Source organism: Nelusetta ayraudi, unplaced genomic scaffold, assembly GCF_046127955.1.
Source record: "Nelusetta ayraudi isolate G7.1 ecotype Tasmania unplaced genomic scaffold, CSIRO-AGI_Nayr_v1 ptg000074l, whole genome shotgun sequence".
NCBI classification, from domain to species: domain Eukaryota; kingdom Metazoa; phylum Chordata; class Actinopteri; order Tetraodontiformes; family Monacanthidae; genus Nelusetta; species Nelusetta ayraudi.
The window spans coordinates 295001-310418 of record NW_027466124.1 but is presented as its reverse complement, the minus strand read 5'-3'; the positions used below and the strand labels follow the sequence as shown (position 1 = coordinate 310418).

Sequence of the window (15418 nt, the reverse complement as noted above, 5' to 3'; positions counted from 1 at the left end):
GGAAGAATTCTCAAAATCCATTATATATCCCTCTCAAAATAGGCATATTTCTTTATATCTCAAAATGACGAATATATATATATTTTTTTTATAAATGAATGAATTTTAGAGACTGCGTGGAACTATTTCACCTTCACTTTTATTGTAGTCTGACATTTAATTTCTATTGTAATTTCATGCGATAGTTGATTTTTCGTCACTCGAGTCAACGCCACATAGCTGTACTTATAATCACCACTAGAGGGAGACAGATACCACCATTGTATAATTATTTATTTCAGCACCTTGAACTGACTGAACATGAAATCAGAGGAACTTGGAAAAAGAAGAAATGACTTCACCGACAATGGTCGGAAAATACACGTGGGTGTGTCAATCGTAGAGGGAACTCGAAACTGAAGGTGCGCTGTGACTTCTCGATGGAAAAGAGTCATTAAAACCCAAAACACTTGACAAATCCCGCTTTCACTCTATTTACAGTAATCAACATTTGACATTTCACAGAAGAGGCTAAGCATGTTGACTCTACAAATCATTTTTATTATTATTATTTTAATCAAACTAAATACCTTAAAAGTCATTGGATTTGTTGAGCTAAGAACAACGTCGCTAATGCTCAAGGCACATAACAACCAACTTCCTTACTGCATTCAGGAAACGTTCTTACCCAGAGTAAGCCACTGTAATCTTAGGGGAACGAATGTTTGAAACTATAACAGTCAGGACAAATTTTCGAAGTGGCTGTATCTCAGTGAAGGGTGTAAAGTTGTGGAATAGTCTTTGTGATAGTCTCTGTCCCTAAATTCAAAATGTTATTCAAACTCAAGGTAATTGATAGATATAAATTATTACAGTTTTTAAAAAATGTATATATAAATATAGCATGTCACGACTGAATATGTAACGCGGTATATGTACAGTTTGACTAACAGCACGTGATGGTTTCAATAATACATGGTTAAAGTGAATACAGCCGAGGTCTCTGTGTAAAAGACAAAATGATCCTTGTCCCGTTAGGACAACCTTTGATAAAGTCATCCTCCATTTTAGTTTTTATCCGGCTGCTGTCTCCACTTGCAGAGTTCCCTACCGTGGTATGAAAACAATGATTATCTTATCTTCACTTGAAAACCATCCTGCAGTTTCACAGTAAGGTCAATTTGACCTCAGAGTTTGTTGGAACGAGAGGAGTTTCCCTCTCAGGGACAAATATTACTGAACTCATCTTTTGAAGACTAGCAGGGCCGTGATGACGCACAGCAGGATGGTGAGGTTCAACAATAGGACCGCCGTGTACAGGAACCACGGCTGTGGAAATGCCTGCGCATCCGATGCATCTGTGTTCGCCAAATCAGTTTTGTCTTCTCCTGCAAGATCACAAGTTTGTGTTTTAAACCAACAAATCCAGGACTTCAACTGAACCTTTTTTATTTATTTATTTAATTGTTTGTTAAGAAAATCCGTTTTTGTAGCCCTGGAAGGAAAAAGTCACCAAAGTAAGAGGACATTGTGAACATATTCACTTAAGCATCCTTTTGTAATGAGGATGCATTGAAAATTATTTATATTATTGACTGTATACGTAACATAGTAGTTATTACTCATGTATTAATCATTATATTTATGTAACCATAACATTTTTTTGTTTGACATTTAGCAAGCACAATAAAATTACCATGAATGAAATCCTTACCTGTCAGTGGAGGGAAATATTTTGTCATAAGGCTTTCAAAGCTCCTGCTTGCAATCAGGTGTTTGTTCAGGTGCAGCTGACACTCGTATTTCCCACCATAACCCTCCACTCGGACCGTGTCAGACAGAGACACACGAGGCAGGTCCGTGCTATGATTTCCTGGATGGGAGCCAATGCCTTGGGGTTTTTGTCCATTGCGAAGAATAGACAAAACAAAGCCTGGATGCGAGGTCACGTTGACTGTACACCTGAGCAGGGTGTTGTTGGGACCGGTGAGGTCAAGGAACAGGTCGTCTGCCAAGATGATGCACACAAACAGATGACAGAGAGTCTTATGGCTCAAGCACATTGCAATGTCTGTGTTTCACAGCAAACATGACACCAACAATTTTATTTTCTTCAATGCAATGCCTTGCAAAATGACAGTTAAGGTCTCCAGTGCAAAAACTAACCCAGACCTGCTGCCATTACCTCAAAAACAGTTCTTCTTTTTCTTCTTCTGATTATTATTATTATTTTTATTTTTTTAGTAGTAGTAGTGGTGGTAGTAGTATTAGTAGCCAAAGTAGGAATAGTAATTATGACTATTATTACTTGCGTAGATCTAAATTGGTACTTAACTGCCTGACATATGAAACAGATGCAAGCGGTTGAAGCTTTATAATGCAATCTGTGTGTAGCAGCGCGTAAACATGTGTTGACAACCACGCAAACCACATTTCCTGGCTTTATTTTTAATGTAACATTTCAGTTGAAGCATTCAGTGATGACTGAAAGTTAGAAAAAAATGACACATTTCTTGCAGATGCATGAGTGTGGTGCAGGAACAGGAAACCTATGTGCTATGCTCCCCTACAGACTCATTTAAATGTGTTGTCTAGAACCTGGACTACACTACCTATACCTGAGAATTTGCTAATATACCCGAAATACAAAAGTTTGGTTTACAATATACATGATTCAGATTTTTTTTTCTTACCATAGATCAACAGTACAGTTTTATTTCCTTTGATCCTGTAGCGTTTGTGGGTCTCTGGGTTGAGGATGGAGACTTTGCACTCGTACGGCCCCGTGTCGGCCCACTGGACGTCCTTGAAGAGGATGGACAAGTTTGCAGAGTTCTGATTTTTGCTCAGTTGCTCAACACGACCTTCGTATTCCTCTGACGGGGGCCATAGTTTAGATTGGTCCGAGTCCTTGCCCAGGTTTGCCCAATATAAAATAATTGCAGGTGTCATTTCATCGCTGTGGGATAGATGGCATGGCATCGTAACGTTGTGGCCCAAAGAGGCAGCGAGCACAGCAGGCTGGTGGAGATGGTGCTTGCAAACGGCTCCTGGGGCGACGAGCAAACAAAAGGAAGCAATGACATATAGACACTGACGTACATTGTGTATCATTTTTTCTTTATATGTCCATTTTATACCTTCAATGTGTATTTTTCTTAGTGTGTTTTTGATTCGTTTTAATAGGTTTGTGTTCTACCTCCACCTAAGTTGTAAAAAAAATGACAGGAAGTTTGTGTTGAAGGTTGAAATGTGTACGCTATCAATGAGTTTGGAATTTTTTTGTTTGTTTAGACATTTTGTTTAGAAAACATAATATTCAATTGAGGGTTTGTTGCTTCTCTTATCATTTTTAAATGTAATCACTCCCTCGTGAGAAAACTCTGACCCGCACCATGCAATCTACCTTTTAAAAGCATTAAGAAATCTTATCATACCTGAAACCAGCAGGCTGAAAAACACCCATTGTATTGGATGTATCTTCATGTGAAAATGCTGTTTCTCCGGCATAGCTCGAAGCAGTTGAAGTGAAATAAGAAATGCAACGGATGACTTCTGCTTGTACTCGGTGCACATCCACGCCAACGCAACAGCTTGATCACGGGTGTGCGGAGATGTGATGGGCCGTCCTCCAGCAGTATAGAAGCTGGCCAGCAGATGGCAGTAGACCTACGTTCACCGTTGTCACCGGTACCGGGTCCGCGACTGATTCACAACCCGGTCGGCCCAATTCATAACCTCGCCGGCCCAAATGTGCGTCGGCACACCGGGAATTGCCCGGTACGCCCCTGCCTCACTCAACAACAAAAAGCCACACGCAAAATGATGCTCTTGATTTGAAATGAATTCTTTATTCGAGCATTAAAAAAACATAAATACCATAATTAAAAGAAAAAAAAAGAAAAAAAATGCAAGCCCAATACTCAAAGAAAGCAAATATTCAGAAACATAAATATGCTCGCAAATGCATTAAAGCAACATAATATATGCAGCTATTAAACATCATCAATTACTACAGTTATATTGTTATTATATTACAGCACTATATTACAGAATTTCACATATTATACCTCTATATCTAGATTTCTTTCTGATTATGCTATTTAAAATCCATATGCCTTTTATATTATACTTATTCATAGCAATTTAATTATAATTTTCTTTCTTGCAATTTCTCATGATATTAGTTAACTTATTTTTATACTTCTTATATTTGCCTTTTACCTCCTTAGTTATAAATTCTGCATAGAATGTGTTTTGCTTTTTACAAGCATTCTGCAAACCTTTAGACATCCATTGATTTTCTTTATATTTATTTGATCTATAATATTGTTTAATTGGACAGTTATTGTCATATAGACTCTTAAATATATTTGGAAAGGTATAACATGCTTCATTTGTATCGTTTACTTTATACATCATATTATAGTTTAGTTTCAATAACTCCTTTTTTAGTGTGGTCGCTGATTCCTCTGCCCTGACCCTTCTGTACTATGGCCTCATATGCTTATGAATTGTATTGTTACCATTGCAAACAGTGAACACTGGAAGGTGGTCCCTTATGTCACTCACTAGTAGTCCACTTCGTCAGTGATTGATTAAAAATAATTTACCGAATTTAGCAAGTGCGTTTCTTAAAGGTCACGCAAATCCATTCGTCTGACGTTAACTCTGTCTTGTTTGGACTACACTACAGAATTAGAATTCATGTCTTTTCTCGGCTACCGTACAGAACCTTTCGCGGTAAACTCCATTACCCAAATAACCTTGTGGCAACGTAAAACGTCATTGCGTCACTCGGTTTAAGATTTCAACATGGAGGATATCGTCGTTGAAAAGAGCCCGGTATGAATTGGTGACATTCTTTCCTCTTTTGTTCTTTGATCTTTTACAGCGACTGAGGAAGGCTTTGACAGATATTCGTATTCGATTATTGTCTTCGAATGCCCTTTATCGCAGCCTGTAAGCGTTTGCGAACTTTGTTGACGTCGCCGACGCTTAAACCTGCCAATTCATTCTCGTCTTGGTGTAGTTGCTATGTCACGCAAGATAGCTGCTAGCATTAGCATGTGTTTTCAAACCGTAACAAACTAACGCTTCTTAAACCTACGCTCAGCTTTGTTTCGTATGCATTTGAAGGAAAATACAACAATGAACATTAATCGTTTCTCTGCTTAGCCAACCTATTTTACATTTGGTGAGCCGATGTTTTTAGCCAGTTTGCATTAAGCGTTAGCCAATTAAGCTAGGCGAGCTATTGTTTGTAAATGCAGTTTCCTTATCGGGTTATTAATGACTTAATTGGCTTTATATCGCCTGGTAATGCAAACCATGGTTTGTGGATGTAGTGTCCTTTATCAGGTTAACCAAATATTTTATGGGTTTCTCATCGCCTTTTAGTTTACCTTTTGTTTTCAGGAGCTGGAAGGTCATCTACCTTTATATTCTAACACTCTTCTTTTTCTGAGACTCATTTCTACTTCTTATATTGTGTTGTATGGTGTGAAATTCATAATGTCATCAAACTCTTGACATGTTGTGATATTGTTTACCCTACAGGAAGACATGGCAGCAGTACTGACATCCAGACCTCAGACTGGTCTGTCGTTCCTAGCTCCAGAGCCTGAAGATCTTGAGGACCTTTACAGTAGATACAAGGTTTGACGCTTAGTACTATGTTGAATAGTATAGAGACAGGCTTTAAATGTGTATCTCTGCATTGCCTCACAGTATTGCAGCAATCTTTAGGAAATACTATATTGAATTTTGCAATGCGATCTGTCAAAAGTGTCTTGTCTCAGCGTGCTTACATGTGAACTACCAACAACAAAACCTGGGCCTGAGCACTGAACATCTGCAGCGAGTATTTAAAATTCTTCTTCTTGTGCTTGCAGAAACTGCAGCAAGAGCTGGAGTTCCTGGAAGTACAGGAGGAGTACATCAAAGATGAACAGAAAAACCTGAAGAAGGAGTTCCTCCATGCCCAGGAGGAGGTGAAGAGGATACAGAGCATCCCACTGGTCATTGGACAGTTTCTGGAAGCTGTCGACCAGAACACAGCCATCGTTGGCTCCACTACAGGTAACAAAGAACTGACTGGAGTTAAATTTTAACTAAAATGCTTGAATGCTCTTTTTTGACTCTACTGACATTAAATACACCGTCAGCTGAGTGTTATTCCATTGAAGGTTTTTATTGGCAAACCCAAAAATATAATCATAAGTCATTGAAGATTACACACATTAGTGTTACAATTCCAATAGAATAAAGGGATATTTTTAAAAATACGTGCTGAACAGAAGTCTTTTGGGATGGTGAATAAATGAACAGACAAGACACAAAGTTAAAATTTAATGCAGTTTCAGAAGATTAATGCCAGCAGCACATTCGATTGCTATATCGTGTTCAGGCTTTCACAGTCTTGAGAGAATGTGGTTCGCGACTGTCAGACTTAAATTATTTAGTGTCTTTGTGTTTTACATTTGTAATGAGATTCGTTCCCTGTCTTTTATTGGTCACCATTCCCGTCTTAGGCTCCAACTACTATGTACGCATCCTGAGCACCATAGACAGAGAGCTGCTGAAGCCCAATGCCTCGGTGGCCCTGCATAAGCACAGCAATGCACTGGTGGACGTGCTCCCTCCTGAAGCTGACAGCAGCATCATGATGCTGACGTCAGGTAAATGGCCTGTGAGATGTTGTGCTTAAGCATCTTTTAGCCAATTAAACATATCTTTTGCGAGCCAGAAATAAACACACACACACACACTCACACACACACACACACAATATTTCATATAATCTTGTCCAGATGCAGCTGCAGGCTGTCAGGTGATGTCACAGTTTACATCCATTTGCATATGGATGAATGGTTAAACTGCATCGTGTAGCACAGCTTCAGTATAAATACCCATGTAGGATTGGACAAAGCCTTATAAAGTGTATAGAGGGCTTGTGTGAAACTTTTTATTTTGACCCACTGAACTGAGCCGTCTCCGTTTTCACTTCACGTCAGACCAAAAGCCCGATGTGATGTATGCTGACATTGGTGGAATGGACATCCAGAAACAGGAAGTCAGAGAAGCTGTAGAGCTTCCACTCACACACTTTGAGCTCTACAAGCAGGTCAGATATGCAAAGGAATTTTGTGCTTGATTTAAATTGGGTGTAAATGAATATGTTGTCTGAGCCAGAAACTTTATTGTCTTATTTTTTAACTTGATAGATTATCTTTGGAATTGCTTTCTGTAATCTTCATTTTATTGAATGTCTCTCAGATCGGCATCGACCCCCCCAGAGGTGTCCTCATGTACGGACCTCCAGGCTGTGGTAAAACAATGCTGGCCAAAGCTGTGGCCCACCACACCACAGGTTGGTCATTCAGCCACCTGTCAATGCAGTGTCCAATTGTGTGAATTGAATTATTATTATTTTTTGTTTTGTTTTGTTTTGAATATTGATGAATTCATCTGAGAAAAAAAAGACTAAGTCTTCACCATCTGTTTCTAGCTGCCTTTATCCGTGTCGTGGGCTCTGAGTTTGTTCAAAAGTATTTGGGTGAAGGCCCCCGGATGGTGCGTGACGTCTTCCGGCTGGCTAAGGAAAACGCCCCGGCCATCATCTTCATCGATGAGATTGACGCTATTGCAACAAAGCGTTTTGATGCTCAGACTGGCGGTAAGAACATGCGGCTTGTTTGTAGACTGAGTACATGCACACTAAACAAGGAACAAGCTTTCATGTGTTTCATTTTCTATTGCTGCTGTTTCTTTCATATTATCTTTACAAACTATCGGCTGTTCTGTATTTCCGCTGCAGCTGACAGGGAGGTGCAGAGAATCTTGCTGGAGCTGCTCAATCAAATGGACGGCTTTGACCAGAACGTGAATGTCAAGGTGAGTTCTGTCTGAATGTCCAAGGAAGATCATCACCTCCCTGTGACTGCAGCATTGCTGCCACAGTGCTGCAGAGCAAGAACACACCCTGTCTTAACCGTTCCTCTTGCGAATCTGTTGAGCCACCTGAAAGGTTCATGTTGGTAAAACCTGCCTCAGAAACACAGCTTTCCCTCAGAAATGATTGCTTGCACTTAAGCAAGTTTGTTGACGAACCCTGTTAACTGAAGTGTTCATACATCATGATTGTACATCATTTGTGATAATGTGAAAAATAACGGCACATTATTATTCTTAACATATCGAAACGCAAATTTTAGATGTGGCAGTAAAATATTCAACCGTGACATCTTTTGACCCATTTCTTAGGTGATTATGGCCACCAATAGAGCAGACACACTAGACCCCGCCCTCCTGCGCCCTGGTCGTTTGGACCGGAAGATTGAGTTCCCACTGCCTGACCGCAGACAGAAGCGTCTCATCTTCTCCACCATCACGAGCAAAATGAACCTGTCTGAGGAGGTCGACCTGGAGGACTGTATCCTTGTCATTCAGTAACAGCATGACGTGTGGTGATAATAAGATGAGTGGTGTTTTTCTATGTGTGCGTGCATGCATGGCCGAGTGCATAATGCAGAGCAAACATTTTTGTTCAAGTTGCAAACATACATTTTCTTGCAGCGCAGCTTCAAAAACAGTGAAGGATCTCACTCCTGTTGTATTGTTATTCTGGGTGTTTCATTTTCATCCTTTTTCTTATCAATATCTCTGAAGTGAAGTACAATCTGAGATGGGCCTTATTCTTACTCCCAGACGACACTGAAGGGATTTCTGCCGATTTGAGACGGATATTTTGTGATGCCACAGATCTTTTGTGGCATTTAGTTTTAATGTTGTGGCTGGATGAGACCTTCGAAAGCTGTTTGGTCTCGATGTGATGTCGGCTAATGCATTCGATACACACAAGTGTACATTTGTGTGTCATTTGAATTTATTTGCCAAACACGTGCACACATTATACAAGTAAAAACCCAGATGCCCATTTTTTAAAAAATGATATCGTTTTCGTGGTTTTATGAATATTTGATGCTATTTCCTGACACCTTGAAGTGGAGTTTATTGTCTCGATGCCTTGACTATCACAAGACCATAGAGCTGAGCGTTGAGGCACAAGTTAGGTTATGCATTTCTGGGACTGGCATGCTTTTTTATTTTTTGTAAAGGCGCCACTGTCAGGCCATTGTTGGTTGGTTCACTCTTCCTTAACCGATGTGCAGATGTGGCCCGACCAGACAAGATCTCTGGGGCTGATATCAACTCTATCTGCCAGGAGGTGAGCTGGATCACACCTTGTTTTGTACTTTGTTGTATTGTTTCCTAATGGCCGTCTTTTTCAGCAGCACTGTGTGTACGTATTTCCCATGTTAACTTCTCCCTCTTGCTTTTCTTCAGGCTGGAATGTTGGCTGTGCGCGAGAACAGGTATATTGTCCTGGCTAAAGATTTTGAGAAAGCGTACAAGACCGTCATCAAGAAAGACGAGCAGGAGCACGAGTTCTACAAATAGACAACAAAACAAATAAGATTTGCATTGTGGCAAAGGTCCTGACACTAGTTTGTTAATGATTTACATCCGTGTGCCCTGTGTCTAAATTGTGTCTTGGTGATTCCGCTGCCCAAGACTCACTCGATATATGGACTAAATATACACCCTGCAGTAGGAAACCTGCTGTCAGATTAGACCTTTGTCCTACCCGGAGAAGACCCCAACATTTGCAAAGGTGTTTATAAGAGCTGGACTGGAGCTGGGATAAATCATCTGTAACTTCATGTCAATTAGAAAAATATTACAAGAATCCATTAAAATTCTTTTCCATAAATGTTCTTTGTATGCCTTGGCTTGTCTTTTAATTAAAGAAAATCTTGAGTTGAACTCGAATTTGTGTTATCTTCCACTTTGGGATACTTTGTAAAACTAGATCAGTAAAATGGAAATTTTCTTTAAATGTTTCATGCTTATTGAACCCTGTAAAGTGTTAAACACTATGCTTTTTGACACTTCTGTATGCCATAATCCCATGTTTTTAATGGGGTTTTTTGTCTTCTCAGTATTGGGTCATTTCTCACTTGTGTTGCCTGCTTTCCTGCTGGCAAACTGTCAGTTTTAATGATGGAATACAAGAGATACCCTGAAACGTACAGAAAAAACATTTAAACTAGGTATATATCAGAAGGAAATATGGTTTTTGTGGTGCCGTCTGTCTTGTCACCACACATTGCTCCACAGTCAGATATAGTAATAAGGTCAAAATAAGCCGCAAAACATGCAGCTTGTTGTTGGGAGTTGGTCAACAGGTTGATTCACTGTCAAAATAGTGCCGGCTCTGTAATACAGAGGGTGACATGTTCCATTTGGGCAAATGCAAGTACTGGGCCGGTCCTTTTGGTTGCCCTTTGCGTAAAAACCAAGTAAGGGTGTTTTGCGGTCGATTGGAGTTACCCAATTATTAGAATGGCCTAACAGTTGAACCAATGCATTCTCAGATTGTGGCTCCTCCTGCAGGCCAAAGGTCTTGAATAAACAAAATCCACGCTGACAGTGCATTCATTATATGATACACTGGCAATAAATGTCTCTGTGTGTGTTTGTCACTGGCAATAAATGTCTGTGTTGTGTTTATGTATTTGATATTTGTAATTATGCAGAATGGTACTAAGGATTTAATGGATTTAATGAAGAATATACAGGACCCAAGCATCCATGTGGGACCAAAAGAATTGACTTCAAATGCACAACCAAAAAGAATATATTGGTATTCAGGTGGAGTCTCTAAGCGTGGGAAGTTTAAAACTTCGCCGTATATCTTACTCCTTATTTAGGGACTTCCTTGGCGTTTTTTTTTTTATTATTATTTTTTTTTAAAGCTTGTTTAATCTTTAAGTGTCGATGGTTTAACCTCTTGGACAGTTTTTTTTTTTTTTTTTGTGGATGTTAGATAGTTACTGTTGGGAAGCGTATGTGTGTCCCTACCCACAACTCTGTACATAGGACAACCTTGCCGGATGAATAAATGATAAATAAATGTGCGCTCTCTTGTTTCGTTTTGGGTTCTCCTCTAAAGTGGGAGGGACTCCCCGCTCAGGCGCCGTTACCGCAACATCAAAAGGCATCAACTTCTTAACAGATCGGAAATCCACAAGCCAGACCAGGAGTGTGTCGTCAGCTCAGTCCGCGTCCAATACAACAGTCGTTCGGAACAAGGCCCGGGGGAGACACGAGCTGCGCCTCTGGTAAGGATTTCAACGGCGGGGGGGGGAACAATAACTACAAAAAAACAAAAACAAGCAAACGTCCAAACCCCACATTTTGCGTCCCGTTAAGTGTGGTGCGACTGTTAGCTTCGTTAGCCGACGAGGGTCGCCTGAGCCGCAGCGGCAGCTAGCTCGCTGGGCTCCGCGGTTTGGAACATCTCCTCCCGGCTGCCACAGCTGGCTTCTCCGCTCAGAAGTTGGGTAAGAACATTTCCCCTTCATGCGGTGGTTTTCTCGCGTGTCGCGTTCGAAACGTCGGTGCTTGGTTCCCCTTTTTAAAAAGAAAATTCCGCATGAAAACACGCTCCGCCGCACAATCATTTAAATATTAAAAAAAGATAATAATAATAAAGAGTTAACGGGACACATTAGCCCCCACCTGGACGTCGGACGCGTATCGGCAACGCACCGCAGAGCAAACTCCCAACGAGAAAGGGTAAATACCAGTTTCTTGTCTGTAGTTCATTAACCGAGTTCGCTCCGTTAGAAAATCGTCTAAAAAGCGACTTTAGGGGGCTCGACTGACTTGTGAGCGGGCGAAGCGTTAGCTTGACGGTGCCGCCAGTTATTGTTGCGACTGTGTCCCTGCCAAACATGCTCGTACACGCTTTGTGTGCGTCCCAAGTCGTTAAAAGAACCGTTTGGCGTTTTCTGCCATTGACAACGATGATTCACCGTGTTTGTCACCGTTTCAAGGCACCGGGCTAAGCACAAAGTAGTCCTTACTGGCAGCCGAGCAACATACCCTGCAACAACTTATTGGTTTATTATTAGATAACTACTTGTGTGTGTGTGTGTGTGTGTGTGTGTGTGTGTGTGTGTGTGTGTGTGTGTGTGTGTGTGTGTGTGTGTGTGTGTGTGTGTGTGTGTGTGTGAAGAGGGGCTTGGGTTGCTGGATTCAGGGACACGGCTTTGTTTGTTTGTTTGTTTGGGCTTGCGGTCTTAGAAATTTTTAACACGATTCTCTCCCCCCCCCCCTCTTCTTCTTTACTTCTCTTCCTTGATTATTTTAAACCGTGTGTTTTCATGTAAACCCCTCCTGGTGGGAACAAAAGGCGGTGCATGGCGCCCCCTCCCCCTCTAAAAGGTCAGATCCATTGAGCTTTCAGCCGAGGACTCGTCGGCCACTGTCGCTCATTATCTCGTGCAAATTCAGAGACCCTTTCTTACCTTGTGGACGCATTTCTCTCTTCCACATTTGTTAGGCAAATGATGATGAGCGCTTGTTTTGTGTGTTTGTGTGTGCGGAGGCTGAGATTGATTAAAGGCAGCTGGCCTGAAGTCCAACTTCTCATCTATATATATATATATATATATATATATATATATATATATATATATATATATATATATATGTATATATATATATATTTTTTTTTTAAATAATTATAATTGACTGATATTTACTGGGTAATCTGCATTGAATGCCCCCTGGTTATGTACTCGCAGGTAGACTCACCTCAGGCTGAATGTAAATACGTGTCACACGCGATGAAAAGAGTCATTGATTCTCTGAGGACGGCATGACGACATGCTGATAACATTTTGCTGCTCGTGAGTTAATCCTTCTGGGAGATTAGGCATACTCTACGAGAAAAGAAAAGTGCTTTACAAATGCACTGCCGCTATTGTCGTCGATCCATTTTTGAAATCTCCGATCGCAGCAAGAGGTGTTGACAGAATGCTGTAATCTGAAACTACAAAATTGAGTATTGCATTCATAATTTGCACCCTTCTTTTGTAAACCAGCTTGTACTAGCAATGTTTTTTTTATTTTTCCATAAAAACTGTGAGTCTAAAGTCTAAAAAAAAAAAAGTCACAAGTTAACAAATTCTGAATACATAAAGCCCTCCCACTTTGCCAGACATACCTCTGTTTTGCCCAAACATCAACCAAGAAGAACAGTCTTCAGTCTATCAGAGGTCAAGGTGGAGTTATGGCTAAAACAATTTTCACCTTCTCTGCAAATTTCTTTTCATTTGTTTATCGTTTGCTTTCATGACTGCATTCAGACAGCCTAAAAGTGATCTGTACAAAACTAGTAAATATATACTAGGGTTAATGTTTTTAGCTTCTTTTTTTATTTATTTTTTTTTACATCAGTTATTGTAGTTATGTCATGTTTTTTTTTTAAACATTTTTTTTTATTTTACCTCTTTATTGAATAGACTCATATCAAATGATGGGATTTTTCTTTTTTTTAAAAGGTGGTTTAACGGCTCTTGTTCTGTGGTGACAGCTTTCTTCTCTTTGTCGTGCAACTTGTTACTCCACTTTAGTTGTGGGTCTCTTGTGCCATGGGGGTTTCCACATCTCCTTGGTTGTCACTGCTAGATGTGCATCTCGCTGTCCCAGGTGGTCAGTTAGAGCTGCACTCAGACACTATGGAAACCAGCACGAGCAGGTAGAGACACAGTGAGAGGTGAGAAATAAACAGCAAGTGGGTGCATGGGGGAGACGGGCGGCGGGTTTTTATTTTTTCCCCTGTCCTCAGCAGTTTGATGTCCCAGCAGAGTCGCTCGCACGCACGAGGGACTCGTCGTGGAGACGTGTACCAGCTGCACCCACGATGAGTTGCCAGGGCTCAGGTTGTGTTGCCATGACAGGGACGCTGGCATGCGTTGTCATGCACACGTCTATTCTCAGAGCATGTTTGCAAGTTACTTAATAGCGTGGTCTGACCTGCTGGAGGGAAATAGCCTCGCTAGCAAACATGGAGTCTAAAACCCCCGCCTTTCTTTTTACCATGAGCCTGTCATGCTTTCATTCCTGATATCTGTGGGTTCATATAAACAAAATGTTTTCCGAATGCCTTGGGTGCCCCAGCGAAAGAAGTCCGTGCAGATTAGGTTCACTCTCATGAGGTCAGGTCATTGAACACAAGTTTCTAAATGACTTGAAAGCAATTAGCATTCTCTGGCCGGCCCAGACTGCTTTCACGTCACAAGAGGACACAGTCCACTTGTCCTGCTGTGGGGTAAGAGCCGTGCCCACATGGTCACATTTTGATTGTGTTTATGTTCTGTGAAAAAAAAACCAAAAATTAAATAAAACGCATTTGTCGAAAACACAAGTGATGCAGCAAAACCGGACCAAAGTTGGAATGCACATCGATGTGGAATTGATGGTATCACAGCCCACTGAGCTTGTGTTGGGAGTACGGTACACAGCGGAGGAGTTCCCTCCTGCAGAACTCACATGCAGGAGAGAAAAAAAGCTGCCCGGCAAAATTTCTCAAGCTTTTAAATCAAAGCTCCTTTGGAATCTTTAGGTTTGGCAGATTTTCAACAGTGTGCTCTTGCATGTACAACAGGAGAAGCTGGTTATAAGATTGATATGATGCAGAGCTCTGCCATGAGATTAGAAGGTTAAGGCATTAAGCCGACTTTAGGCTGACTTCAGAAGAATAGGCGACAGAACAACTGTTGTCTTGATTTTCCCTCTAACGACATCTTCTATTATTAGTTTTTCCTTAAAAGGTCTTGCTCGGCAAAGGCCCACTTTTCTCCCGAGGTTGTGGAAAACGAGTAGCTAACACCTAGTAGCTGTTGTTTGCCCTCACAGTTCCGGGCAGTCGCAGCTGATTTTCATTTGCAAAACAGTGCTGCGCTGTGGCTCCTCTCGGTTCATTTGATGTGAACCAGCTGTGTGTGGAATTCAAGTCCTCTGCTAACAAACCATCAGCAAAATCCCCACCCTGAGTAAATGACTATCGGGCCTTGGAGAACGCCACGCTGTCCACGGAAAGTTTGGAGTTTGTGCCTGGTTTGGGGAATGTCCTGAGTGGTGAACCCCAATGTAACTTAGTCCCGCTGCTGATTTTGGGTCTGTGGAATTGGCCTGGTTCAAGTTCTGTGTCTCCTTTCGAGGATTCAAACTGCTCCTCCGGCTTCAAATTCAAGGCGATCTCAATTCTTTCGTACTTTGTTCCATCACTGCCTTTTATTCCTCGTCCATTCCTTATTCTAACACGCACACAAACGCACTCACACTCTGCTTGCCCTCCTGGCGGGGCTCTCTTAGTATTCATTCATGTGTGTGCAGGCATGCATGTGGACATAGCATTTATATGTATTATTAATGCCCGATGGGCAGGAGGAGGAAAAAAAAAATGTCCCATTTGTCGACTGTTATGTGTCACAACCGTTTAAAGCACTGGCTGTACAGTGGTGGTGGTGGTGGTGAGTGGAGCGGAAGCCAGCAAACACTCACTTTCCTTATTGTACTATTC

General features: G+C 41.2%; 2 protein-coding genes across 4 annotated transcripts; one reads left to right on the top strand and one right to left on the bottom strand.

Annotated features, from left to right (window-relative positions):
* Positions 1 to 256: 256 nt before the first annotated feature.
* On the bottom strand, positions 257 to 3564 carry LOC142899628 (uncharacterized). Of its 2 annotated transcripts, XM_076043313.1 has the most exons (5): positions 3417 to 3564; positions 2673 to 3029; positions 1694 to 1987; positions 1222 to 1367; positions 257 to 1086 (listed from the first exon to the last, which is right to left on the bottom strand). In XM_076043313.1, exons 1-4 carry the CDS (start codon positions 3553 to 3555, stop codon positions 1222 to 1224), a joined length of 936 nt encoding a protein of 311 aa, XP_075899428.1. In that variant the 5' UTR covers positions 3556 to 3564; the 3' UTR covers positions 257 to 1086. The 2 variants fall into 2 exon arrangements, with proteins under 2 accessions (XP_075899428.1, XP_075899429.1); XM_076043314.1 differs by having other exon boundaries at positions 257 to 1474.
* Positions 3565 to 4674: 1110 nt separating this feature from the next.
* On the top strand, positions 4675 to 9754 carry psmc4 (proteasome 26S subunit, ATPase 4). 2 transcript variants are annotated; one of them, XM_076043296.1, is made up of 11 exons: positions 4675 to 4824; positions 5539 to 5637; positions 5874 to 6060; positions 6513 to 6659; positions 6996 to 7105; positions 7258 to 7351; positions 7490 to 7657; positions 7799 to 7875; positions 8245 to 8413; positions 9153 to 9208; positions 9328 to 9754. In XM_076043296.1, the coding sequence occupies exons 1-11, from the start codon at positions 4795 to 4797 to the stop codon at positions 9439 to 9441; spliced, it is 1251 nt and encodes a 416-aa protein (XP_075899411.1). In that variant the 5' UTR covers positions 4675 to 4794; the 3' UTR covers positions 9442 to 9754. The 2 variants fall into 2 exon arrangements, with proteins under 2 accessions (XP_075899411.1, XP_075899412.1); XM_076043297.1 differs by lacking the exon at positions 4675 to 4824 and adding an exon at positions 5002 to 5176.
* Positions 9755 to 15418: the final 5664 nt, after the last annotated feature.